The sequence below is a fragment of the Ascoidea rubescens genome, assembly GCF_001661345.1.
Source record: "Ascoidea rubescens DSM 1968 unplaced genomic scaffold ASCRUscaffold_3, whole genome shotgun sequence".
NCBI classification, from domain to species: Eukaryota; Fungi; Ascomycota; class Saccharomycetes; order Ascoideales; family Ascoideaceae; genus Ascoidea; species Ascoidea rubescens.
This window is the reverse complement of record NW_017962915.1, coordinates 828,585-855,756: the sequence shown is the minus strand read 5'-3', so window position 1 is coordinate 855,756 and position 27,172 is coordinate 828,585. Positions and strand designations below refer to the sequence as shown.

At 29.9% G+C, this 27,172-nt stretch overlaps 11 protein-coding genes across 11 annotated transcripts; 5 read left to right on the top strand and 6 right to left on the bottom strand.

Annotated features, from left to right (window-relative positions):
* Window positions 1-4,429, bottom strand: PET309 (Pet309p; the record flags this gene model as incomplete). Its single annotated transcript, XM_020194887.1, has 1 exon — window positions 1-4,429. Exon 1 carries the CDS (start codon window positions 4,186-4,188, stop codon window positions 1-3), a length of 4,188 nt encoding a protein of 1,395 aa, XP_020048792.1. The 5' UTR covers window positions 4,189-4,429.
* Window positions 4,430-6,526: 2,097 nt separating this feature from the next.
* On the top strand, window positions 6,527-7,591 carry ASCRUDRAFT_79988 (uncharacterized protein; the record flags this gene model as incomplete). Its single annotated transcript, XM_020194448.1, has 1 exon — window positions 6,527-7,591. The coding sequence occupies one exon, from the start codon at window positions 6,527-6,529 to the stop codon at window positions 7,589-7,591; it is 1,065 nt and encodes a 354-aa protein (XP_020048791.1).
* A 1,886-nt stretch (window positions 7,592-9,477) lies between these two features.
* ASCRUDRAFT_79987 (uncharacterized protein) lies at window positions 9,478-9,690 on the bottom strand (the record flags this gene model as incomplete). Its single annotated transcript, XM_020194447.1, has 1 exon — window positions 9,478-9,690. One exon carries the CDS (start codon window positions 9,688-9,690, stop codon window positions 9,478-9,480), a length of 213 nt encoding a protein of 70 aa, XP_020048790.1.
* A 2,420-nt stretch (window positions 9,691-12,110) lies between these two features.
* ASCRUDRAFT_79986 (RNA methyltransferase) lies at window positions 12,111-13,702 on the bottom strand (the record flags this gene model as incomplete). Its single annotated transcript, XM_020194446.1, has 3 exons — window positions 12,111-12,736; window positions 12,770-13,267; window positions 13,687-13,702. The coding sequence occupies 3 exons, from the start codon at window positions 13,700-13,702 to the stop codon at window positions 12,111-12,113; spliced, it is 1,140 nt and encodes a 379-aa protein (XP_020048789.1).
* Window positions 13,703-13,783: 81 nt separating this feature from the next.
* ASCRUDRAFT_74847 (MFS general substrate transporter) lies at window positions 13,784-15,356 on the top strand. The gene has a single exon (XM_020192840.1). The coding sequence runs from the start codon at window positions 13,857-13,859 to the stop codon at window positions 15,279-15,281; it is 1,425 nt and encodes a 474-aa protein (XP_020048788.1). The 5' UTR covers window positions 13,784-13,856; the 3' UTR covers window positions 15,282-15,356.
* Window positions 15,357-15,769: 413 nt separating this feature from the next.
* UTP5 (Utp5p) lies at window positions 15,770-17,782 on the bottom strand (the record flags this gene model as incomplete). The annotated part of the gene is made up of 1 exon (XM_020189678.1): window positions 15,770-17,782. A coding segment is annotated over one exon (2,013 nt), but the record flags the coding sequence as incomplete, so codon positions are not given.
* Window positions 17,783-18,130: 348 nt separating this feature from the next.
* On the top strand, window positions 18,131-19,180 carry PUP2 (proteasome core particle subunit alpha 5). Its single transcript, XM_020192839.1, has 2 exons — window positions 18,131-18,297; window positions 18,388-19,180. The coding sequence occupies exons 1-2, from the start codon at window positions 18,202-18,204 to the stop codon at window positions 19,057-19,059; spliced, it is 768 nt and encodes a 255-aa protein (XP_020048786.1). The 5' UTR covers window positions 18,131-18,201; the 3' UTR covers window positions 19,060-19,180.
* Window positions 19,181-19,327: 147 nt separating this feature from the next.
* Window positions 19,328-20,146, top strand: NCB2 (negative cofactor 2 transcription regulator complex subunit NCB2). The gene is made up of 2 exons (XM_020192838.1): window positions 19,328-19,514; window positions 19,638-20,146. The coding sequence occupies exons 1-2, from the start codon at window positions 19,463-19,465 to the stop codon at window positions 20,015-20,017; spliced, it is 432 nt and encodes a 143-aa protein (XP_020048785.1). The 5' UTR covers window positions 19,328-19,462; the 3' UTR covers window positions 20,018-20,146.
* Window positions 20,147-20,267: 121 nt separating this feature from the next.
* Window positions 20,268-20,435, bottom strand: ASCRUDRAFT_79981 (uncharacterized protein; the record flags this gene model as incomplete). The annotated part of the gene is made up of 1 exon (XM_020194445.1): window positions 20,268-20,435. The coding sequence occupies one exon, from the start codon at window positions 20,433-20,435 to the stop codon at window positions 20,268-20,270; it is 168 nt and encodes a 55-aa protein (XP_020048784.1).
* Window positions 20,436-20,808: 373 nt separating this feature from the next.
* Window positions 20,809-21,880, top strand: CAR1 (arginase; the record flags this gene model as incomplete). Its single annotated transcript, XM_020194444.1, has 2 exons — window positions 20,809-20,824; window positions 20,937-21,880. The coding sequence occupies 2 exons, from the start codon at window positions 20,809-20,811 to the stop codon at window positions 21,878-21,880; spliced, it is 960 nt and encodes a 319-aa protein (XP_020048783.1).
* A 206-nt stretch (window positions 21,881-22,086) lies between these two features.
* Window positions 22,087-27,140, bottom strand: SXM1 (Sxm1p). Its single transcript, XM_020189091.1, has one exon. The coding sequence runs from the start codon at window positions 26,851-26,853 to the stop codon at window positions 22,294-22,296; it is 4,560 nt and encodes a 1,519-aa protein (XP_020048782.1). The 5' UTR covers window positions 26,854-27,140; the 3' UTR covers window positions 22,087-22,293.
* Between the last annotated feature and the right edge of the window lie 32 nt (window positions 27,141-27,172).

Below are 27,172 nucleotides of genomic sequence, written 5' to 3'. Positions count from 1 at the left end.
TTATATCACTTTTTTTTCTTTTTCTTTTTCCTTTTCTTTTTCCTTTTCCTTTTCCTTTTCTTCCATTTTTTCTTTTCTTCTTTGCATTTTTTCTGCATTTTTTTTCTTTTTTTCTGCTTTTCTTTCCTTTTCTTCTGCTTTTCTTTTATTTTCCTCCATTACTTTCTCTTTTAAAATCTTTCTTCTCTTTTCCACCATTTCCCTTTGTTTCATCTTATTTCTCTGCACACTAGCCATTAAATGCTCCTTCAATTTCTTCTTTGTAGTCTTTTTATGCTTCAATTGCAATTTATGGAAAATAGACTTGATCCGCTGGTTTTCAGCAACCCGAAAGTTTTCATCATCCTGAAATATCCCCTCGTTAATAAGCAACATGATCCGTTTTTCGTCTCGATCACTCTTTTGATACTTCTTCACCATTTCTAACCTATCTTTACGACCCATCATCCACTTCTTTATTCTTCTAGCATATCGCACCTTCAACACATAATCAAGCTTTGCTCTATACCGTCTTCTCTTCAACGTCAATTTCTCCACAAGATCTGGTCGATACGAATAAACATTTTCTAACCGTAGCGCCTTATAAAACTTCGGATAACTCTCGGAAATCTTTTTCAATACCAACTCTTCAATTTCGCTTTCAGAACTATGAACAGACTCTTTCTGCATTTTCGCTTGAATCTCAATAAATCGTTTGACCATCAACTCAGCGCTTCGCAATGATGGCTCCGTTAAATGATTCAAAATAATATCAAAATCAAATTTCCTAGTATCCTTTGTAATATCAAACTTAAATTCCTCTTTCTTTGATTTCTTCGATTTCTTTAGTTTCTTTTCACTTTCAGAATTTCCCTTGGAATTTTTAATAGCCTCAAATTCCATCATATAAAGCTTCTTTTTATATCTATCGATCTTAATATACCCGTCCATTAAACTATTCTCAATAAACTCCAATCCTTCATCAAATGTGTTTTCACTTCTTAACAAAAATATTCCATACATATTCAAATTCCTATTGCTCAATGTAAATCGGCCTCTTTCCAAAAACTGATACACATTTATACCTTCCCGATACGCATTGGAATCAATAAGCTGGAAAATTTTATACCGAAACAATTTCTCAAATAATGCCCTAAATGACGCTTTCTTTGAAAACACACTCTCATTATCAATCTCCTTCTTGGCAACCTTCAACAAATGATCGAAAAAAATAGCCACTTCCATATGCTTTTTCTTTTCTCCCATAATCATCACTAAATTACTCAATAAATACGGATCCTGAATAACCTCCTGTGTTCCAATATTCTCGCTTTTAATAAACTTATTAAGTAAATTCTTCGACGCTTCGGAAGCATATTTCACTGATCCTTTAATAAATACGTTCAAAATCGTCACCAATTCTTCCTTTTTAAACCTCAATGTTTGTCTACCTCTTGATGCAATCAATGCCTTGACAAGAATAATCGCCGTGTTACTGGGTCCTTCAATTGTGGGTACATGGATTTGTAATATACTTTTCAACAATAATCGATATGAAGCAATTGATGGATTAATCTCATTTATTATCATATTTTGAAAGATTTTAATAACTTTTTGATAATAGGCCTTTTGAAGATATCCGGACATTAAAACATTATAATGAAAATGACTTATAAACCCATTTTGTTTCTTCGTTTTAAGCAAATAGTTTAAAATATCTTCAGCTTTACCAAACTGAAAAATAGAACAATAATATTTAATTATTAAAACATACCATCTAGAATTTGGAAAGATACCTTTTTTTTGCATCGCAAAATTAATTTTTGGAATGTAATTATACCTCTTGGTTCTTAGACAAACTTGTAAAAGAACATTATACACAGAAACAGTATAGCTAATTTTATTATTATACAACTCAAATATTTTTAATGCTTGATTAAATTTTCCACAACGAGAATATGAACTCATCATAGCTGCAATCAATAAAGGATCGGGTTTATTCCCATGTTTTAAATATTTTTGAAAAATAATTTCAGCAACCTTCCACTCTTCTTCAAATCTGCAACACTGTATTGCATGAAGAAATATATTCGAATTAAGTGGAGATTTTGTTTCTTCTGATTGTTTGAGTATAATTTCAACTGTTTCAACAACTGTTGACAAAGCACTTAAATGACCCAATGCTGTGATTGCATATGGCAATGCTATTCTAATATTGGGAATTTTTCTTTCTTTACATAATTCAAACCACTTTAAAACCGTAGTATAATCACCATTTTTTAAATTAACTTTTAATAATGGAACCCAAGTGTGGATATTGTTGCTAGCTGGTTGATTGCTTAAACTATCGAAAATGTTTTCTACTAATTTGACCTCACCAATTGAAGCAAAATAATTCATTATAAATAAGTAATGAGAATATGATAAAGAATCCGTTTTCTTACTTAACAGCACAATGTTTCTATTTAATGCATTAAATTTCTGCGAGGCAATACAGGCTTTAATAATCCAAGTTGTTTGAGATTGATGATATAATTTTGGATAGTCTTTTGAAATGCTTAATAGCAATTTGTATTCTCTTAGAAAATATAAAGATTTTAAAATGCAACTCAAATCAGTTTCAATCAATATATCTGGAGTTTTAAGATTCCAAATTTCCAAAGTTTTTACATGATCCTTGCTATAATTGGAATAATAGCTTAGCAATAAAGATAATAATATTGAATAATAAGTCGAACCAATTGGCAATTTTAAACTTTCTAAAACAACTTTAATATCTTCTATTTTTTCGTTTTTTAATACTTCACCCAAACTTCTTGTAAAAGTGTAATATGTATTTGGTTGAAAAGCGTAAAAAACTGGATTGAATAAACTATCATAAAATTGCATACGTATCGTTTCTTTAAACTTTTGATCAAGCTTAAAATATTTTTCATGGTGAATATTCAAATCTATATTTAAAAATCTTTTAAATAATATAGAATTCTCATAGTGAATATACAAATCTTTATACTTGGCACCATACTCAAGTTCGTACCTTTTATGAAATTTGACATAAATTTGAATCCATAATTTGAGTAGCAATTGTAACTTATTTAAATTAGGATTGTTTAAAAAAAATTTGTTGTTCTTTTCAGTATAATTAAAATTTATATCACCGGGGTCAATAAATTTGGGGAACAAATGAGAATTATTAAATACACCTAAGTGATTGTAATCACCTTTTTCCATTATTTCACGAATTGGGTTTTGTTCTTGGATATAGCCGTAATTTAAAGAATCTAAAGATTTAATAAAAATGAAAATCTTTCTATGAAAATTTAAAATAAGACCTCTTTTCGAATTTAAGATATCATTTATAAAAGATTCAAATTCCGTTAAATTCTTTTGAGTTAAATAGATTAAGCATTTAAAATAAAGATCTTTAACGGATAAACTGTTGTTGGAAATTTTGCTCAAAATTAGATATGATAATAAATTATTTTTAGCGGAAGAACTAATTTGATATTTTAATCTAGGATTGTGAAATATTCTAAAACTTTCTTCAAAAAACTTAATTAAATATTTATAAGTCATTAAAAATAATAATGAATCAAAATTTTTAAACCTTGTCAGTAATAATTTGTATGATATTTTATGAAATAAAAGTATTTCTGATAAGACATCACTAGACACAATTTTAAGGGGATTTTTATTTTTACGAAGAAAATCGTAATGTGACTTCATTATAAAGATTATCTTTTCCCAACTTATATATCCCGAGTTTTTGTAAAAAGTTCTTCTGACTAGAGCTTTTTGTTTGGTAACAGGAAATTTAGGATTCATATTAGATATTTCATCTTGTTTTTCATTGGGAGTCAGCATTCGAAGTTTTTTAATTTCATTGAAAATAAAAAAATTATCATCTCTCAGGTCATCGTTAAACTTAGACTGGGGGACTTTGGCTTTGGTGTTGTTTTTATATTTTCTATTATGGTTAATGTTATGGAAAGATGGAGTGATAGTATTTCTGCCATCTCGATTTTCGTTGGAATGGCTTCCAGTAGTTTCTTTTTGATCACTGTAATTAGGAGAAGAAGTGTGGTATGAATTTACACTGCATAAATAATAGATGGTATAATCAAAGGGAAATGTTGCTTTTATCCTGCCTTTTAAATTGGAACAATTCTTTAGTTTAAACAAAGACCTGTTAAATTTGGCAGTGAACATTGCTTGGTCATACAAGTGGCTATTCCTGCGTAAACACTGTAGCAGATTAAATAGAATGATGGTGGTTCCAAATGGATATCAGGCAAATGTTTGTGATTCTTTGGAAGAAATTCTAGGTGTCTTACTGTGATCTCGCGATATCGGGCTCTTTGGCGACATCTAACCCAGCTGGTTTCAGTTGCAACCAGACTTGTAATTGAGTTGTTGAAGTAAAATATTGAGACAGTAAAAATGCAACAGCCAATGAACCAATGACCAGCAATTCTCTGATGAACATTCAAACCGAAGAGAGATCTCCATCAATATATTCGGTTTCCTTTTCAACTTTTCATAGAAACCTTTAAAATTTTTCAGAGCTAAATCCGTCCTTCCGCGGGCTTTGAATTGCTTCCATAGTGAGGATATGATCCGTGCGCCGATGAAAATAAGCGCTGTCACTTCTCTATTTCTCCTTCTGCTGATTTTGGTGCTTGTGCTGATTTTGGTGATTTTGGTGCTGTTTCTTCTTCGGCTGCTTCTGCTGCACATGTCTGACTTTGAGCATGACGCTGATGATTTTGACGACGACGACAGCTTGTACATCGAGGCAACTTTGAGGCCCCCAGCATATACCCAGGACCCGAGCATTTTAGTTATCGACGATGATGTTGATGAAACCAACGATGCTAGTGGCACTGATGAAGACATTGATAAAGAGAAGATCAACCATTACAAGAACCAATTGTTTACTGCAAAGGGTGAATTGGCTGTTTTAAAAGCTAACTACGAGACTGATTTAAATCTTAAGAACGACATTATAAACAATTTGAAATCTGAAACTGCCAACTTGCTCTCGATTAAAGACCAGGAAATAATTAAAATGAAAAATTTGATAAAAATTCTAGAGGAAGATAAGAGATTGTATCAGGCTACCACAAGGAATTTATCGATTAACAACACTCTTAACAATAAAAAAAGAAAGGTTTTGATAAATTCTTCCGCCACAAGTCATATCCCTCAAGCAGTTAACGAGAAGAAACCTCAATTGAATCAACAAAAAAACGATTTAAATTTTCTTGGTGATCTCTTTTCTGATAACGAATTAGATATCGAGTTTAACAAAAACAACAATAACGATGATAACAATAAAAGTAAATTAAATAGCCTTAACTATTTATACGCCATTTCATTGCCCTTGAATAATTTATCGTTGGATTATTCATCAAATAATTTAATTGAATTATTTAAATCTCAATTATTCAATTTAAACTTATCAAACTCTTTCAAAGTTTCAAAATTCTTATCAAAAATAGGTCTATCATTTAATTACAATTTTAATAATAAAATTTATTTAAAAAAATTTAATTCTTCCATATTGGATTTTTTACTAAATTTTTTGAATTATTATTTAAATCCTAAAAACATTAATAACACCAATGATGATATTAATAATAATATTAATGATAATGTTACCCAACTAATTCAATTTATAAATATTTTCTTGAAATTTTTATTAAACTTGATTGAATCTTTAGTTTTTGATAAAAGGTTATATTTATCTGTTTCTTTTCTTTTATCAATTATAAATTTTATTTTCAATTTTTTATCTGATTATTTTAATGATATTAACATTAATAATAATAATATTAACAATATTGATATTAATAATACTTCTGCAACTAATAAAATTAACAATAACGATTCCATTAATCAACTAAACTCTTTGAAATCGGTATTCGAACAAACGTTGAAATTAATTACTAATTTAATTATTTTTTATAAAAAGTTACTTGGATATAACGTTAATGGCAGTGACCATCAAATAATATCCGATTCAATTAACTCGGAAAATAACGAATCTCTTAATAATCCCGATACTGATTCAATTGCAAATAACAAAAACAAAACCAATAATATAAATTTTAATAAACATGAAGATTTTCTTAAAAATTATAAAAAATATATGAATACTCAAACTCTTCATTTACAAAAAATTATTTTTCTATATTTATTTGATAATTTAGAGACTTTATTAAAATTTTTATTAGTTTTTGATAATGATTTATATATTTTTAAAATTTGGAAAAATTTTATAAAATATGATTTATTTAATTTCAATTTTAATCTTAATTCAGATTCAGATTCAATCTCACATAAGTCTTTACCTTTGAATCCATTTTTCAATATAATTGAATCGCTATTTTATTCATTAACAAGATTTTCCTTTTTTAATTTCAAATTTATTGATAATAATCAAAATCACAATCATAATCATTATCAAAATAGAAAAGCTGACTTCAAAATTTTAAATTACCTTTTAAAGCTTTTAAATACTGAATTTAATATAAACTATAACTACATGTATTATAGTCTAAATAGAATAATTGGAAATAATGATAATATAAAAATCTTAGAAGATCTTGTCATTAATGATGAAATCTCTGAATTATTTGGTGGGGTGAGTATAGTCGATAACTCGCACAATGATGATAAAGATGTATATTATAATTATGATCAAGAAGTAGATGCAAATCAAAATAAAGAAAATATTGTGACTGATAATGATTATGATATGGATAAAAATTATGAAAATAATGGTAATGATAATAGCAATAAATTCAATGATGAATATAATTATAATCTAAATAGTTTAAATAATATTAATGAATCGTTTTCGGGATTAATTATTGTTCCATTGCCATCTGAAAAACTTAAAGAATTGGAAAAATATTGGAAAGATGATAAAAAAAAGGGAAGAAGATTTGAAGAAAACCATTTAATTCAATTATTAAATTTAAAAATTCGAATAATTGAATTGATCGAGAATTATATGATGGAAATTGATTTACAATATTCGTCATTAATAAACAATCCGAGTTTATTTAATCAAATTGTGATGATTACAGCATATTATCAAAGCTTAATTATCAGTGATCCAAGATTTAGCTTAATTGAGTTAAGAATTGAAATAGTTTCAAAATTAGTAAAGATTATATATATGATTTGGCAAAAAAGTTATAAAATGAGCAAATCATGTGATAATAGTAATGAGGAAAAATATATAATTAATTTAATTTCAAAGGGGGCAAATCATGAGCTATTAATTATATTGTCAAGAATTGTTTATTCATCATCGATTAGATTATTTGGGGAATATGGTGAATTTTTAAAAGAAGTTCGATATAAGTGTGGTTATAAAGGATATTTATTTAATGATAATTTAGAAAAAAGAAGCCGGGAGATTAATGGGATAGAGAATGTTGACGAGATTAATCAAGATATAATAATAGAAAATGATTTGAATTTATTAAATGGGTTGGAGAATTCGTATAGTGATGAAACAATTAATTATTCAAAGGAGATATTTCAAGTGATTTGTACAATGGATGAATCAGATAATATTTATAATTCGATGAATTATTAGTAAATAGAAGAAGAGTAAAAAAGTAAAAAAGTAAAAAGTCGAGAAAAATTGATTGCAAATTCAAAAAATCGAATTTAGTTTGACTCAATTTTCGATTTAGAATGGGGTTTCATAAAAACGGTTTACGGAAACGTTTGAGTAAACCGTTTTATTGAAACAGCCAGCTAATTATAACAGTGTAAACCACATTATGGAGTTTAAAATGGAAAAAATTATCGAGCTCTTCAAGTGTATCCTTTTTGAGGTTTATAAAGGAGTTAAAAATAAAATAAAGTGTAAAGATAGAAATAGGATGGAAATAGAATATCGGTAAACTGTTTTTCAGTTGTGTGATTTGTGTGATTTGTGTGTAATTGTTGATGGAATAAAAATATAATGGCAATTAGAGGAAATGTTATTTTTAGATGATAAAGGAATAGGCATATAAGGTTGTATTAAAAGGGAAGACGGGAGAGGATGAAATGCGAGTGAAATATCGGTGAAATTAAAATGAAATATAAATAAAATATGGTTTTTCAATATCAATGAACGTTTTGATGAAGCCTTTAAGCCCTTTGGATATTGCGAGGGATGAACAGGGTATTAAAAAGAGGCCGTAGAATTCTCTTTCTAATTCTCGATTGATTATTTTTTAATTTTCTATTGTTCTAAAAATAAAACGAAAGAAAAACTGTTTTTTTAATTCTTTTTTGATTGATGGAAAGAAATATTAACGAACATTGAACATGGATAATTGAACATGGATAATCGAACTTAAACAGTCAAAAGCTGGTTCAGAATTTGGTTCAAGAACTGGTTCAAATTAAATCAAAAGAAGAAGGTGAGAAAGAGAAATTGAATTAAAATTACCTAAAAAAATCAACAATTAGAAAACTAACACAATAATCTAAGACATCAGAAGTTGTTCGTTTTAAGAAATTTATAAAAATTGTAACAAAGCAAAAAAAAATAAAAAAAATTGATCGAATAAAAAAAATTGTAATAACAATCAGATGATTTCATATGATTTGTAAACATCAATCAATCAATAATTAGAATAAAGCCCATTTTATGAAATGAAATAGTAATAGTAGCAGTAATAGGGTGAAGATTTTAGAAAATAAGTGAAACTAATGAGAACCCGATAAGGAAGTAAAAGAATTTTCGCTATTTACAGGTAATTTTGTATGGATACATGAGTAATGAATTGAGCAGTACCAAAGGAAAAACAGGCTATCACTCGCCATTTCCAGTCATGTCACTGAGAAGCTTCGCAAAGTTGTGCTAATCCACAGCCAACATTCTGGTAATATCAAGCTTAGCGTTGAGCGAGGCCCAGCACAGGAAGCGCAGGAAGCACGGGAAACACAGGAAACAGCACTAGAGCCTCTGTTGGTGCCCACCAACAGAATGACAACGAGAGAGCTCGAAACAGAGAACCTGGTGCCTTTTGTCAGTGGATAGCAATCGAGAAACGAATGAGCTAATCGATAATAGAGACTCAAGAGATAGTCAAAAGAAGCTTTGGGCAGGTAGCTCAAACGCAAACGCAAGCGCAAAAAAAGAGCAATGAATAAGCTGTCTTCACGAAAGAGCATTAAATTACGACGATGTGCTTTGGTATGAAGATGTGTTGGACATGAATTCAACAAATCTTCCACCTCCAACGGATCTGGTCATAACAGTTCTTCCAGCCGTTGATAGCGATGATCTCGCAACACTGATCCAAAGCGAGCAACTGGAGAATGGGCATTGCCCAGCAGAACCACCAGTCCTGTCTCTACCCTGAGCTTCTCTGTCCTCTGTTTTTGCTTTTTTCTACTCTGTCTGCTGATTCTTCCTCTTGCAGTCTCCAGCTCTTTCCAGCTCTTTCCGGCTTTTGGAGTTGCCTTTTCTACCAGTGCTAATTATATCTTCCCAACAATAGCGTTCGCTAAGCCATGCACGTACGCAGCGCTCGCAAACAGGAACGAGCTGTTCGGCACAGAGCTGATATAATCGCTTTTATAATCGCTTTTATATTGGGTTTCCTTTTTGGTCTTGGACTGTTTTCTCTTTGCAATCAATTGCTCGCTCAACAGTATAAATACTCTGCTCTGCTCTTGCTTTTCCATCTTCATGTTTCCAGTCTCCCAACAGCATTACAGCATCACCTGCACTATACTATATCCTTCTCACTCTCCTTTGTCTGCCTGATTAGCTTTCGTCATTCTCATTCTCATTCTTATACCTCGTTCATATTCTGTCATTTATCTTTTTTCTATCCCATTGCTACATCCTCTCTCTCAAAGATGTCTACCTACGTCTACAGTGAATCTCAAAAGATCCATTACTGGACCTGCTGTCGTTGTCACAGAAAACATTTCGATACAAGAGACAACCTAAGCAACTCTCATTATTTAAGCACAAAATTCGATCCTACTTGTATATGTGGCCATGATATTTGTTCAAACCAATGTTTAGTTAGAGGTGATTTTGCTTATGGAATAAGGCAATCTTTAATGTTTCGTAAATAAGCCACCTACATCGTTTTAATAATTACAATCAAAACAAATCAAGTCAAATTGTTTTTATCCTAAAAACTTTCCTATATCTTTACCAGCTTTTGCCCTTTTTTTCCCTCTTATTTTATCTAATAACACTTTATCTCTGATCTTATATTTTAGTTAACTATGAAGTAATGATGATAGTTTTGCATTTTTTAGTGGATTCTTCTAGAATAATCTTTTAATCGTGTGTGCTTTTTTCTGTTTTTTTTATATATTTTTTTTTTGTCTTATTTTACTTTTTATTTCTATTTTTATTTCTCATTTATATTTTATATATGTATATTATCTATATTAATAATCAATTTCATTATCATTTTTTATAACATTTATTATCATCATTACAATCATAATTATAATTTCCTTGTTCTATATATCTTCATAATTAAATCTACATAATACATAATAGACTATTATTATTCTCATAACTTTCTTCCAAATACACACTTTTGTTTGATAACCCATTTGATCCCAAAACCAAAACTAAAACTAAATCATTAGAAAAAAAAATTTAAAATGATTAAAAATCTATAACTTGATTCATAAATCATAATCACAATCATATTCAATTCATATTTTGCTTTTCTTTTTTGTTAGTTTAAACTTAAGATAAGATTATTTATTGTGTGGGTGAGTTTTTTTTCTTTTTCTTTTTCTTTCTTTTTTCTTTCTCTTATTGCTTTATTTTTGCTTTTTCATTACATTCGGCTAATTTTGACTTTATAAACAACAATTATTAATTCACTTATTCAAGCCAAATTAAAAAAAAATCAAAAAAAAGTAAATCATTTAAAACCAAAACGCTCATGAACCAGCAACTTGCTATTCACTAATAAACAAAAAAAGCTGCTTATTTTAATATCATATCCAAATAAATCAATCAATATGAACACCAAAGAAAGAAAACAAAACAAAAACTCACAAATTATTTGCTCTTTATTTGCTATTTCGAGCCTTTTTTTGTCTGTCTTTCTTTAAAAAACAAGATCATTCTCATCTGAAATAAATTACACTGATAAATTCATAACATCTAACGACTAAATCTTATTATTTAATTTTGAAATGAGAACTTGCTTTTTCAACATCACTTTAATTTCATCTTCTCTTTCTTTTTCCTTTTCTTTTTTTTTTTCTTTTTCTTTTTCTTCCTTATTTTTCTTTCTCAGCATGAAATTTCGTTGTAGACTGTTTTTTGAGTTGAACACTACTTGAGCCATTCAGTTTCATCTTGATTAATAATTTCCACTTGATTCTGTTATTTGTTATCACTATTACAACCATTATTACAATCAAAAAAAATATTTATTATAGTTACCTAATTCCATCCAATCTAGTTCAAAATTTATGACCATTTCTTCAATTGCATCATAAAGTCCGAGACAATTTTTATCTATTATTATTTAATGATTTCATTTATCAACTATAATCTAAACGCTTTCCTCATATCAAATTATTTCCAACTCATTTACAGAATACAATTTCTGAACCAAAAAAACAAAAAAAAACACAACAAACAAACAAACCATTTTGTTTGCAATTATTGTTTTCTTTTCTCTTATTTAACTATTTGTTATTTTTTTTCACTCAATTTTTTTCTCTCCCTACAAACCCTAACGAACATCGCCTAACGAACAACCTCCTGCTTCCCACAGCAAAAACAAACCTTCATTGTTTTTTGATCTTTTTGCACTGCTTTCTCTTTGAATTTGATTCCACTTAGCTAAAGTTCTATTTTGCAGAATTTGTAAATCATAAATCTAATTCACAAGCGATCAGCTCTCTCCGAAGGAGCGAAGGAGGAGAATGCCTCCATTCAATCCATTAGATATTAACCAGTTTAGTCTGCAGTATGGTGTATTTGATTTTTTTACCAAAAAATCTCAATGTCTATTGTTCTGGCTTGCTTTTTTTTTTTTAATTTAGAACTAAAGATTATGTTTACTGATTTCCAAAAAAAACAGCTGCTAAATAGCTTACATAGCTTACAGAGCTTCCTACCTATTAGCTATAAAATCAATTCTCGCTAGTGATATTAGTATCGCATCTTCAATTCTTATATTGCTCTTTTTTATTCCCAATTTCCCATCGAACATCTCTGTTAAATTATTTACTGCCTCCAATTCACTTTTACTTTGTTGAAACGCCTTATCATAATCCGTTAATTTCCCATACACCAACAACAAATTGAATTCTTCTTTTTTATCTCTTTCTAATATCAATTTCTCATCTATATTCAACATCCTGGGAAATTTTGCGGTTTTAGAACTGACATCCGAATAATAATCACCACTTTGAACATAAATCGAACTTGAATATCCATTAGCAAATGGTGTTTCAACAAAAATCGAAATGAAATTAGTAGAGATTCTAACATGATATCCAAATGATAGATTGGCTCCGATTTTGGAATTACCATATGCTTCAATCGGTGAAACTACCTTTGATGTCTTTAAATTAACCGTTACTCGAACATTAATTGGAACTTCTTGATCAATTAATGTTAAAGCTTTTGATTTTCCAATATTAACATATTTTGTTAATATAGCTTCCTTATTTTTTTTTTTATTTTTTCGAACTTTTTCTCCAGGTATATGTTTCCTTTTGACCACTTTTTTGTCTGCTGAAATTTTTTTATTTAATGTTAATCCCTCACGATATTCATTACCATCAGCATTTGCTATCTTATTATTCATAAATGGCAACGTGGATAGTTTTGGAAAAGTCTTCGCGTATTTAAAGTTCTTGATCATATCTGCTTTGAATGTCGATTTAACTAAATATGGTGGAGTTATAAAAAATTGTAGCAAACTAGCTAATAACAAACTATTTTCAGAATAATTTTTGCCTGTTTTCTTGAAGCTTTTTTCATTATAATTATTTCCATTATCTTCAAACTTGATCTTAATTGTATCTTGTTTTAGATCTTCATTGGGTTTATTTTTTAGGTGAATTTCTGGAATATCTAGAACCACAATTTCACTAACATCGTAAATTGTACAATTTTTTGCAATTTGATAAGCTATTTGTGTGATTTCTTTAAGAGATTTAACATTTCCTTCAGATATAACTGTTGAAGGAATACATAATGTGTAATTCAATTTTTTGGATTCAGGCTGTTTTTTTTCTTCTTTTTCTGTTTTCGTTTCTTTTTCTTGATTTTTTGAAGGATTGTTCTAGTTCAAATATTTTAGTCAGTAACTTTTATTCAATTAATTGCATGCTGATTTTTCTCTGTTAATTAGATGAAATAAAACATACGTTTGTATTTGGTTTTACAGACATTACTAAAACCGAAAAATTGATCAAACTTTTATTCAATATGGATTGAATTATCTAACGAATCAGATATTCTCAAGAAACAAAAAAAAAAAAAAATTTAAAGCAAAATCCGATCATATCACGTGTAATTTCAGCCCGTAAAGTTGAATATAAAACAGTATCCATATGTATATACCAGCATAAACTGCATCATAAAGGTTGCATGCTGCATGAAATATTTTCTAAAACCTCTATTATTAGGAAGAATGATTTCCTAAAATAATTTTATTTTCAGAAAAACCTTTCGGAAACTCTTTGCTACTTCCATCTTTACCCAGGTTTTAACCTGTCGGATAAATGATTCATGAAAACACAGTTCGATAATTTCTTATTACTAATGTGCCTGCTTCTTGAAACCTATTTAGAGAATACAATAAGATAGAAGAAATAAATTCCTCAGTGTTTTAATTTCATTTGGCACGATGGACTCGAAATCAAAAATCTCGACTGTGGAAGAAATAATCAAAGAAAAAACAATTTCCAATGATCTCGAAAAAAACTCTCCAATTACCAAACCCTCGTTTGATATTCCCGATGGTGGTTATGGCTGGGTTATTGTCTTTGCACTTCATTCGATTTTTATGGTGACTTGGGGTGCTAACTCTGGCTTTGCTGTTTATCTTGCTCACTATCTAAATGAGGATTTATTTGAAAATGCAACAAAAATTGATTATGCCTGGATTGGTGGTTTGGCTTTTGGCTTGGGTTTAATGATTGCACCAATAATCACCTTTCTTGTGGGCTTTTTCGGTTTCAAACAAATGATGTGTGTTGGTGCTACTTTTGAATTTGCTGCTATGATGCTCGCAAGTTTTTCTGTAGACCTATGGCAGCTCTACTTAACTCAGGGTGCACTTCAGGGGCTTGGACTAGCTTTCACTTTTGTCCCTTCAATTCATTTAATATCGCAATGGTTTAAGAAAAAGAGAACTCTAGCTATGGGTCTTGTTTCCGGTGGTGCTGGTACGGGAGGAATTTTGTTTGCTTTAGCAATGAATGAAATAATGGTGTCCAAAAATGTGCAATGGGCATTAAGATCACAGGCAATAATTTGTCTTGTTTTGACAATGATATCGATCGTTTTATTAAAGGATAGATCTGATAAAATTCATCCTGAATTTAAACCAATAGATTCATTAATTTTGAAAAATAAAGGCTTTTGGATCAATTTTTGCTGGATTTTTTTTGTTCTTTTGGCATTTGTTATTGTTCAATACAGTATATCAGATTTTACTAAATCTCTTGGTTATTCTGCTCACCAAGGTTCTGTAGTAGCTGCCATAGTATCTTTAGGAGCCTTAGTATTGAGGCCAATTTTTGGAATTGCTTCTGATAGATTTGGACCTGCTACTGTTACATGTCTTGTTTATTTCACTTCTTCTATTTTGTGTTTTGCAATGTGGATTTCTTGCAGAAATTATGCTACTGATTTGGCTTTTGGTTTTTTTATTGGTGGTTTAATGGGTTTTATTTGGCCAGCCTTAGGTAGTATTATACCTAGAACTGTTGGTTTGAGAAAAACTGGTGTTTGTTATGGTATGCACTGGATTGCAATTGGTATTTTAGGTATTGTTTCTCCAGTCATTGGTTTAGTATTAAGAGGACCTGTTAATGAATCAAACAATTACGTCAATCCAACTGCTTATGTCAATCCTGCTATATTTTGTGGATCAATGTTTTTTGGCGCAAGTTTTTTTTTATTTTTATTGAGAGCATTTTTAATAGCGAGAGATTCATTAAGTGAAAAAGATGCTGATTCAGATCATAGTCAAGAATTATTAATTGTTGTACCATGGAGTTTGGTGCTTAAATCAATGTTTATACTCAACCCTTCAAAGAAAGCCTAATAATATTTTTTTTCAAATAGATTTTTTTTTTTCAAGTTAATTTTATTTTTTAAAACTCAGTAATTTAAATTTTTTTTGTATTAATGTAGCTAAAAGTTTTTGTGTATATATTGATAATTTTTTTTATCATATAATACTTTGCTAAATAGTTTCAAGGTTGTTTCTTTTGAAAAATATTAAAAATAAAAATAATCACAATACGGTAATTGGAGTATTTTAACCAAAAATCGTTTATTAAGTCGAGTAAATTCAAATCTATAAAGCTCTTTTAAAAAAAGTTATTACTTTTTTTCTTTTTTTCTCAAGAAATCAAGTTTTTTCAGTAATTCTTTTTGTTCTTGTTTGTCGTCATCTTCAAAAACAAAATTCTTTTTATTAATTCCAATTTCAACATCACTGGTTCCTTCCTCATCACTTTCTTCAACTTGATCATCCATTAACGATATCACATTATCATTATCTTCCTCAGAAGCCATTACATCAATATAATCATCATCATCTTCTTCTTCCTCCATATCAACATCGGATTCATCTTCGCTGTAATAATCATCAGATTCTTCATCATCTTCCGATATGTAATCTTCTTCACCATTGTCAATTAAATGGGCGTCATCAAGTGCTTCATTATATTCAACATCAGATTCATTTTCCTCACCTTCTTGACTGAAATAATTCTGTTGTTGAAACTCACTAAGAATTTCTTTTTTAATCGAAATTTGTTCTAAAATTAAATCTAATTTTGATCTTAAAATTAATAATTTGTTTAAATTTGCTGCTTTTTTTCCGAGAATGAAATTCAATTGAGATAAATCCCTAAGTAATGAACCATTTCCACCGGTAAAATTTAGCCTTATCAAATAACTGCCATGAATTATTAAAACCCACTTGATCCAAATAATCAATCTTTTATTCTTAGTTTGAGAAGTATTCGAAAGTCTTGCTAATCTTTCTGATAATTTATTCAATAGTATTATAACCAAAGAAGAATTTAACCTTAATATTGTAGTCTTGATGTTTTGTTCATTATCAATATTTAATATTGACTCTAAAAGAGAATGATCATTTGTTTTCAAAGCTTGAGTTAGTACTACTGTCAAAGAACCAGTAGTTGCTTTTAAAATCTTTTTCTCTTGAATTTGTTGTTGAAAATCAGATATATCCTTTGAAATATTTAGAGAATTTAATTTATCGGCTAAAGTCAAATTTTCAGTCTCATCAATTTCTATATCTTTTAGATTATCACCACTTGCTATATGTACAGTGGTTTCTCTATACTGTTTTGAGGCAGCGATATCATCACCATGAGAACTGGAAAGATTTTTTTTTGTTTTGTCTTGTGAAAATGACGAGGCTTTTGATTTAACGATATTTATATCCCCTGTTATTACGGATTTTGAATCCTGATTTATTAAAGACAATTTATCAAAGTGAAATATAGTGGCATTTTCCAACCAACTATACAAGATTTGTTTATCAAAAGTTAAAAAGGCATTTAAAATTTTTAATTCATTTTCTACAATTTTTAGTTGAGATGCAGGTCTTTGTAATTTAATTTTAGCAACTGCAGAGTTTGATTTATTATTTTGATGTCTTTTCCTTCTTCCAGTTGAATTAATGAGATTATTTGGATTATCACTATTTAAAGAATCTTCATTGGGTTTAACCAATTTACTGTTAAATGGATTGTCAAATACTTCTATTAAACCTTCTTGCGTGACTGCTATTAAAGTATTGTCATTAAAAGATATTGAGACGACATTTGATTGAGTAACTAAAACTTTTTTGATTGAATTTTCTGATAATGAGTAAATGTTAATGAACCTATCGTCAATTGCAGTTGTAATAATGTGATCATCATTTTTATAATTTAAAACAATTATTGGATTGATATGATTAGAAAAATGGCTTACTACTTTCTTTGAGGATAAGTCGATAAGATAAACCGAATTTGAGGATAATAAAAGATGAGGCTTTTCTTGGTAGGAGATTAATTTGATGTTGGTTAGTTTTGTATTTTCATTAAAATTTGAGATATTATTAGTGATGCTGTTATTTAAATTATCGATTTGATTTAAAAAATCTGAAATTTTATAGTTTGAAATTTTTTGAAAATTTGATAAGTTGAATTCGATCAAGTCGTCAGACAAATCAATTGACCATAAGGAATTTGATAACTTTGAGTAGTAACAAGAGATTATTGAATAGCTTGATAAATTATTTAAAGTTTCAATTAGTTGATTTTGAATTGGAGAATAAATTAAAATTGAACCATTATTTAAGCCGATGAATAAAACTTGAGATTCTATATTATGGAAATCTGGATTCAAGTAGCCCCAAGAAAAACAGGTGAATTTTAGACCTTTATCCAATGGAAAAGATATATCTATATTACGAAAATCAGAAGAAGAAGTTGATTGGATATGAATGTTGTGAGCATCGAGAGCTATTATTGCAGAAGCTATCAAAGAACCATCAGGATTAAAAGAGGAATCCACTATAGGAGAGAATGACATTTTATCTAATTTTTTATGAAATGAAAAAACAAAAAGAAAAAAAGGTAAGCAATTATGTACAATAAGAGAATGAATCGAGATCCATATAAGGTATATAAATTCGGCAGAAACAGCAGAAGTAGATAAAATAGCAAAAAAAACTGAAAATTTTCAGTTTAAAAAAAAAATTTCCAAACCCAAAGAAAGAAAAATTAAAAACAAAGCCGCAGATATGGACTATGCGTTCTTTTATGCGTTAAATGCAGATATATACTGACAATATGTTCACGTGATATATAGTTCACGTGCGTGGAGGAAGAAGCTGAAAGATTTCAAGATTATATTGCCACTTCTTGAATGATTGGAAACTAAAGGAGAATTGATAGTGCAATTGATAGGGAGATACTTGTGTAATTGATTTAGTGAGAATGTTTTTAACCAGAAGTGAATACGATCGAGGTGTTAGCACATTTTCTCCCGAGGGACGTTTATTTCAAGTTGAATATTCGTTGCAAGCTATTAAAGTGAGTATTTTATTTTTTTTATTTTTTTGTTGTTGATTTTCTGTTAGTTGATTGATTATGGAAGTACTAATTAGTGGAATTAATTAAAAGTTAGGATCCACAGCAATTGGAATTGCTACATCTGAAGGTGTTATATTGGGAGTTGAAAAACGAGTTACCTCGCCATTATTAGAATCGTCATCGATTGAAAAAATTGTTGAAATTGATAACCATATAGGATGTGCAATGTCAGGGTTGACAGCAGATGCAAGATCGATGATTGATCATGCTAGGGTGGCATCGTTAAACCATAATTTATATTATGATGAAAAGATTCAAGTTGAAACATTGACACAATCTGTATGCGATTTGGCATTAAGATTTGGAGAGGGAGTTGACGGAGAAGAGAGATTAATGTCGAGACCATTTGGGGTAGCATTGTTGATTGCGGGATACGATGATATAAATGGACCACAATTGTATCATGCTGATCCATCAGGAACGTTTTATAGATATGATGCAAAGGCTATAGGTGCCGGTAGCGAGGGAGCCCAAGCTGAATTGAATAATGAATATCACAAGTCATTGACATTAAAGGATGCCGAGTTGTTGATTTTGAAGATATTAAAACAGGTGATGGAAGAAAAATTGGACAGTAATAATGCACAGTTAGCTAGTGTTACTAAAGATGAAGGATTTAGAATTTATAGTGATGAAGAAACTGGGAAGATTATTCAAGAATTAAAAGATCAAGAAGACGATGATATAGCTGAGGCCAGTTAAACGACAATAAAAGAAAAGAAAAGAAAATAAATTGACTGAATTTTTTTAGTTATTCTTTTGTTTAGTTTCCTTAAATTTCCTTAAATTTTTCTTAAACTTCTTAAATTTTCTAATTGTTTAATTCAACGATTTTTATAATGAATATAACTGTTCAAACTGTATGATTACATAATCATGATCCAGGTTTATGGGACCTGCATCGAAACACGCACCAAAAAAAAAATTGTGGGTATAAAAACAAGAAATTGGATCCGAAGCAAGTGAAGAGAAATTTTACTCAAAATCAGCATCAAATATAACTTTCAAATAAGCAAATAAACAAATAAACAAATAAATAAATATAAACATAAACATAAACACAAATATAAACATCTTAAAATCAATAAAAGTCAATAATAATACAATGTCAGATTATACAACTAATGCTGCAAGTGAAGAGTTGTCACTTCCAAAGGGTAAGTAAAAGTAAGAATAATACAATTAGGATTAGAAGATATGAATATTTCATAAATTCTTTTGTTTTGTTTTTTGATTCTTGTGAATATATTGAGATACTAACATCTGAGAATATTGATTAGCAACTGTTCAAAAAATAATTGGGGAGATCTTGCCCAACGACTTGTCATTTTCCAAAGAAGCAAGGGAAGTGATAATAGAGTGTTGCATTGAATTCTTGATGATATTGGCAGCGGAATCAAACGAGATTGCAGAAAAAGAAGCCAAAAAGACGATTGCCAGTGACCATGTATTGAAGGCCCTCGACCTCTTGGATTATAACGACTACATCGAGCCTATCAAGAACCTTCTCTCGAAGCACAAGGAGAACTTGAAGGGCAGGGAAAGGAAGCACCACAAGCTACAAAACACGGGAATGAGCGAGGAAGAGTTGTTGAAGAAGCAAGAAGAGCTCTTTTTGAAGTCCCGGATGAAGTTCCAGAACCAGCAGAACCAGTTCTGACTGACCCTTGTGTCTATGTATCTCTATCTAGTTGGTCTATCCAGTTATCTCTAATTGCTTTATCTAGTTATCTCTAGTTCCTTCTACTCGCCTCTGCCGAACAGCCTCTTTCGCCGCCCGTCGCGCTGGCGCTCGCCACGTCCTTCGCTTAGCGGTTAGCCCGCCGCCGGGGAGTGTGCGTGTTCCTGCCGCAGTTTGCAGCATCGTACCGCAGTGTGCGTCTTGTATATTCTGTGCTCGATCGATATAATCACCCACCATCACAGATCTGGAGGACGAGCTTCTCGAGCTGGAGCATGTTTTTGGGCCTGTTTAGTCTGCTGCTTCTCCTCCAGTTCTGCTGGCCAGGCGATGACTCTTCGTCACCCAGATGACTGGCCAGGCCACGCCTGCATCCTTTGCTCCTAAATTCCCCCATTTCTTTTTACTTGCTTCTTCACCACTATCTTTCCCCTAAGTTACTTCTTCAGCGAGAACTGCTAATCTAGGTCCCAAACAGACAGTAATTTTCTGAATTTACCAATGAATTTAGTCATAATTTAGCAGACTGGAAAAAGGCATCTCCTTGTCTTTTATGCCTCAAATTTCTCTGTTCCGCCAGCTTTCAGCAATATTTAAACCTCCTGGATTTCCCTTTGCTTTTTCTTTTTTTGTTTTTTGTTTTATCTTCCTTTTTTCATCTTCACTATCCCTGGATCTTGCTACATTTGAATTGCCAAAAATATTACAAACACTATATATATTGTCTATATATACCACAATCTTTATCGATTTTTCAAAACTAACCAAGAATGACTGTATCCGATAGTATGTACTGATCTTTTTTTTGTTTGGTTTTTCACATTCAAAAACTTCATATATTTATTAACATTTGTCTTTCACTTTTCACTTTCCACTTTCCACTTTCCTTCCAAAAAAGTGCCATACAAATTTTACCCAAACAAAAGTGCAACCATCATTTCAGCCCCATTTTCTGGTGGTCAAGACAAGCCTGGTGTTGAACATGGTCCCTCCCATCTACTAGCTGCAAATCTACAATCTGAATTGGAATCCCTAGGCTGGGACATTTCCTTAGATGATCCATTAAAGAACTTTGACTACCAAGAATATTCCAAAATCAAGGACGTTTACAAAAACTGCAAAAAACCAAAATTAGTCTCCGATGCAACCAACAAAATCTACAACTCTGTTAAAAATGCTGCCTTATCAAACAATTTTCCAATAACTATAGGCGGTGATCACTCTATTGCCATTGGCACTGTTGCTGGTGTTTTCCACAAATACCCTGATTCATGTTTGCTTTGGATCGATGCTCATGCTGATATCAATACTCCCTTAACAACATCATCTGGCAATTTGCATGGCTGTCCAATCTCGTTTCTTATGGGCTTGGACTCTCATTCTTATCCTCCCCATTTAAAATGGATCCCCAAGTGCTTGAGCCCAGGCAGAATCGCTTATATTGGTCTAAGAGACGTTGATGATGGCGAGAAAAAAATCCTTAGAGAATTGAATATCGCTGCTTACTCAATGTACCACGTCGATAAATATGGTATTAACAACGTCGTTCAAATGGCTTTGAGAAAAATCAACCCTCACAATGACAGACCAATTCACTTATCCTACGATGTTGATGCAATTGATCCCTTGTATGTTCCTGCAACTGGAACTCCTGTGAGAGGTGGTTTGACTCTAAGAGAAGGTTTGTTTATCGCTGAAGCTGTTGCTGAGACTGGTAATCTAGCTGCTCTCGATATCGTTGAGGTTAATCCTTCGTTGGCCAGAAATGACGTGAATGTAATTGACACAGTTGGTGCTGGTTTAGCTATTGCTAAATGTGCTTTTGGTGACACTATCGTCTAACCAGTCCACTTATTTTAATATTCTATTTGATACTCTATATAATATTCTTACTGTTCTTATTGCTCTCACTTTATCAGCTTTTATTTGTATTGCGTTTTCACTTCTTAATAATCTTATTTAATATCTTATTTAAATAAAAAAAAATAGTATAGCAAAAAAATTATTTTCTAAATTTTCAAATATTGAAAAACAAAAAAAATAAGGGTATCAAGTTATCGAATCAAAAAAAAAGTAAAAAAATTAATAACTAAAAAATCAGTGATCATTCAAATTTTCAAAAAATAACAAATATATAATTGTATATAATAGGATATTATTATCAAATTAAAAGGAGCAGAAAAAAACAACATCAAAAAAACTAAATTTGAAAAAGCAGAAAAGATATAAAAAATAAAAAAAAAAATCAACCAAATTTACAAAAATAAAATCTCAAGAGAATTATGATTATTCATATAATAATTCAACAAATCGTTAAAGTTCTCTTTTCCATTAATAACTTCCATAAATTTAGATTGATCTTTTTTCGGCAACTCATTCAATAAATTATCAAACTCTTTGATAACATTCACTCTAATATCATTGCTAACGATTTCTTCATCGTTGTCATTTGGCGTACTTGATCCATTCACACTTAATGATGAAACTGGTGATCCAAAACGAAGAAATTCCAATCGATAGTTATCTTTTGATAAACTGTTTGCATAAACATCATCACTTATTTCTTCTTCATCTTCTTCATCTGTATTATTTCCATCCCCATTTTCATAAATTCTTCTTAGAAAGATGTAAAATAAATCTATCAATTTGAAAAACAATAAATCAATAAATAATTTAAACTCATCATCAATATTATCTGAAGATGGTAAAAAAAATTGATTATGTTCGTATATTAATGGAACATTTTTCAAAAATTTTATAATCAAAAATATTTGCAACTTAAGGTTAAAAAGGCTCTTATTAAAGTTTTCACAAACCGAATATTCATTACCTCTAACAAGCCAAACATTGATTAAAAATTTCCAATGAAATCCTTTAACAAAATCTAGCATTAATTCAAGCTCCTCACTGTCTTTGGAATCATCAATAATATCGTCTTTGAAATTATCAAAGAATTCTGCCAATGTTTTTAACGTCAACAAAGGCTTATAAACAAGACAACACAAAATCAATTTGTAGAAGCTTGAATAAAAACATGAAAACTCTTCATCGGATTCCAAGCTTTCAAAATCAATTACAGGTTTAAATTGATTTTCATCCCTCATTATAAATGACTCAAATAAATTAGCGAAACCTAATGATACATCGTTCAAAATATTTGTAATCATTGAATTAGTTGAATCATTTTTCAATTCACTCATTTTAAAGACCTCTTCATCATCTCCTCTTGAACTTAAAACATTATTATTATTTTCAAGATTAAAAGTAGTTTCAATATTATTTAGTAATAATACAAAGTCACTAAATAGAGAGATACTATAAGTCATTGGAGGAATATTTTTCAGAAATATAGAGTTTGAAATATTCATAAAATTTGTTTGAATAACTGATGTTAAAATTTTCTTGGATAAATTATTTGAATCTTCTGAATTGGAGACTATTGAATAGATATTTGAATTTTTTTCAGCAAAATAATCAGTATAAAAAGAGATAATATTATTACATTGTTGAGATTCTTCATAAGTTTTTGAATTTATTAGTTGAAGATTTAAATTTTTAATAAATTTTTTATTAAGTCTTTGATTAAAACCTAATAAAATATAATTTTCCATCAAACCAACAAAACATTCAAAATAAGAAATATAATCAAAAGTGATGAAATTTTCCATTAAATTTTTTAGTAATTCCTCTTCAATATTTGGTAGGTAAAAGTTATCAAAGATTAGCATAAATTCGCCGATTAAATCTAGAGTTTCCTCTAAAAAGGTTATAATGGAATGATTAATGACGATTTTGAAATTAACATTACAAATCTCCCAAATTTTAATGATCAAGTATTTATTGTTATGGTTGGCATTAATAATGTAGGATAAATTATTAATTAGGCCAAAACAAATAAATTCTTTATTAGTGTCAGCAGCTTTAATTGAATTTTTTTTATTATTATTTGATGAGCCATTTTGATTTTGATTTTGAGAAATGTTAACTAATTGGATTAAATTTTTGTAAAGATTTATTGATAATTTTAGAGATAGTTTAATTAAAAAGGGTGTTTCATTAATATTTGATGAACAAGCATCGACGAATTTTTCCAAAATATCAGTTAATAAATCAAAGTCATAATTATTAATTAAAAGAAATAATTGGTCAATTAAATTGGGTAGATATGGTTGTAAATAATTTATTATTTCGGGATTAATTAATAAGGTTTTTAAGCAATTTAAGAATTCGAGTTTGATAATTAAATTTGGGTCGTTAATTTCATTATTAATTTGGTCTGAGTCTGATGCAGATAATAGATTATTATTTTTATTGTTATTATCATGGTCATTAAAAAACTGAAGGAAAAAATCTTCATTTATTGAATTTAAAATGAGTAATTTATCACTTGGGATGTTGTCGATTACCGAGTTGATTTTGTTGTTGAGGTTATTTGAGATGGAACTAATTTTCTGTTTATTTAATATGGTATCATAGTTTTGGGTATATAGGATTAATTTCAAGATTGGATCAAAGATTTTTGATAAGAGAGAGGAATCGTTGAATTTAAAGTCTAAAGTTGATATGATTTCAAGGGCTCTTGAGTTTAGGGATTTAAATTTTAGCAAGTATAGTTCTGGGATTATATAATTTTGGACGATTTGTTCGATGATGGATTGGAATTTTTGTAGTAGGTTATCGTTGTTATTTTTTGATTTATTTTTAGTAGGATTTAGGATAAAGTTGATGATTTGGTTTAATAGCTGTAAGCCAGCATCCATTTGGAAAACCATTTGCAATTCATCATACGAGGATATTGAGGAGATGTCGAAATTTTGGTCAAATTGAATTGAGTTTGATAGCAAGTTGTGGTTGATGATTGGGTCTAGTTGGTTATTTTTTTTATTCATTGTGATGATGTTGTTTAGGTTTAGATTTTGATCCAATTGATTTTGGTTTTGGTTTTCAAGAAAGGATTTTCTTTTGGAGAAGATTTGGTCTAATAATTCGAATAAGAGGTTGATTGAATCGAAAAATTTGAGGGTGATTAATTTGGAGAGGAAATTTAAAGAGGCAGATCTAGCATTTAATTCATCGTTAAAGTTGTCAAAAGAAAAGTATTTATTAAAGTAATCCTTTTGAGAGTCTTGGAAGGTGTCTAAGATTTCGATTGAGGAAGATAGGATGGGGTTGTTGTCTATATTTTTGTTTATATTTTTTATTTCGTTTTTGTTTTCGTTTTCGTTTTTGTTTTGAATTTGAATTTTGTTTTTGTTTTGATTATGATTATGATTTTGGTTGTGATTTTGTAGGATTTGGGATATTTTTGAGGGATTTAGGTTGGGATTGTTTTTGATTGTGTCGTCGATTGGGAAATTTGAGATTAAGGGAAAGATTAGGTAGTTTAGTAGGATGGATAGTTTGTTATCTTGTAGTAAGAAGTTAAAGGCGGATTGGTTTGAGATTATGTTTGTGAAGAACTGGATCAGATAGTATAGGATGGATTGGTGAGAATTGAAGATCAAGGTGGGATTGGAAAAGTTGATTGATTGGAGTAGGATGATTTGGATGTTGTTTAATAAGTTTTGGTTAAAATGGGAGATGATGTCTTTGTATATGATGAGGTTGGTGTGAGTATTTTGGTTGATTTGAGTGATTTGAGTGATTTGAGTGATTTGAGTGTTTGGAGTATTGTGAATGTTGTGGGTATTTGATAATTTGAAAGAAATTGAGTTGAAGTTTGATAATAATCTTGATAGATTGTGTAGAGACCATTTTTTTAATTTGATTTTATAGTTTTTTTGAAATGAAGGGTTTGAGTAAATATCATTTTCATTTTCATTTTCATTTTCATTTCCATTTTCATTGTGATTATTGGTATCATCTTTATTGTTATTGGAAATATTTTTGTGAAGGTAGTTTAGTTGAATTAAGTTGATGTGGAGAGACAACCATTTATCAAAGAATTGAAAGTCATTTGAGTTTGAGTTTGAGTTTGAGGATAGAATACAGTAAGGTAGGTTATTGTAGGTATTGTATTTGAATATTTTGATTATGTAGTATAAGAACTGACAATTCAAGTTGATTTCATCATCATTGATATTATTGATATTGTTGATATTGTTGATATTGTTGATATTATTAAGATAATGAGAAGAAAAGTTTAATAGAACAGGTAAAATGGAAGAATTAAAATCCTGCCAAATTTGAATCAAGTTTTTTTGTTTGATTGAGGATTTATTCAAGTTTGTTGTTGAGTTTGTTGGGTTTGTTAGAGTGAGCAAATTGTCTTTGAAAAACTTTGAAATTTGCTTCAAGATTTGAAAGGCAGTTAATATTTTTGAGTCTAGTTTGTCGTGAGTATTGTTTAGCAATTGGATGGAAGTTTCGATTAGATTGTTTAACCAGGAGAAGAGGAGCTGAGAATTTGTGGAGTTTTTGTTTTGTTTGAGATTGAAGTCGTTGGTTAGTAGGAGTTGAATTGAGTCGATGAGGAAAAGCTGGTCGTTGATTGAGGAGGAAATGGATGAAGTATTTTTTATTGAGATGTTTTGGAGAATGGATTGGTTTGATAGCAATAGAATTTGGATTAGATTTGATTTGATTTGAGATTTTTCGTTGTGTGAAATTTTTTCGTTGTTGAGGTTGTTTTTGAAAAAAATCAAGGCAGCTTTTTTAATTGAGGTATCTAGGTCGTGGTTAAGTGATAAGGATAAACAGAAGTTCAAAAAGCCATCTTGACCTAGGAAGCTGTTGAGGTTTTTTTCAGCATCTCTTCTTGTTTGGAGGATAGGACTTAAAGTGTCATTGAGGTATTGTAGGATAGCCTTTTCCATGATCAGGAAGGAGAAAGAGAGGAAGAAGAGAGGAAGAAGAAAGAAAAGAAAGACAAAGAGGTGAGGGAGAAGAGTGTGGTAAAGAGAAAGAGAAAGAAGAGGGAATTGAGGCAGAGAGAGAAGATGGAGAAGATGGAGAGTAGTGTAAGGGCTGGTGGAGATGGAGACGAGATAGAGTAAGAACAGTGATATTACCAATACTAACAATACTAACAATGCTAACAATACAATGCTAACAACGCTACCAACACTCACTCTCAGAAAACTCTCTCAAACAGATACAAAAACAATTCTCCTGTTAAAATTTTTCCTGCGTCGT

Excerpts from the sequence above, each read along its gene's own strand:
- ASCRUDRAFT_74847 (XM_020192840.1), top strand. The coding sequence starts at position 13,857 with ATGGACTCGAAATCAAAAATCTCGACTGTGGAAGAAATAATCAAAGAA.
- PUP2 (XM_020192839.1), top strand. The coding sequence starts at position 18,202 with ATGTTTTTAACCAGAAGTGAATACGATCGAGGTGTTAGCACATTTTCT. Across the intron at positions 18,298-18,387 it reads ATTCGTTGCAAGCTATTAAA|TTAGGATCCACAGCAATTGG; the intron begins GTGAGTATTTTA and ends ATTAATTAAAAG.
- NCB2 (XM_020192838.1), top strand. The coding sequence starts at position 19,463 with ATGTCAGATTATACAACTAATGCTGCAAGTGAAGAGTTGTCACTTCCA. Across the intron at positions 19,515-19,637 it reads AGAGTTGTCACTTCCAAAGG|CAACTGTTCAAAAAATAATT; the intron begins GTAAGTAAAAGT and ends AATATTGATTAG.
- SXM1 (XM_020189091.1), bottom strand. The coding sequence starts at position 26,853 with ATGGAAAAGGCTATCCTACAATACCTCAATGACACTTTAAGTCCTATC.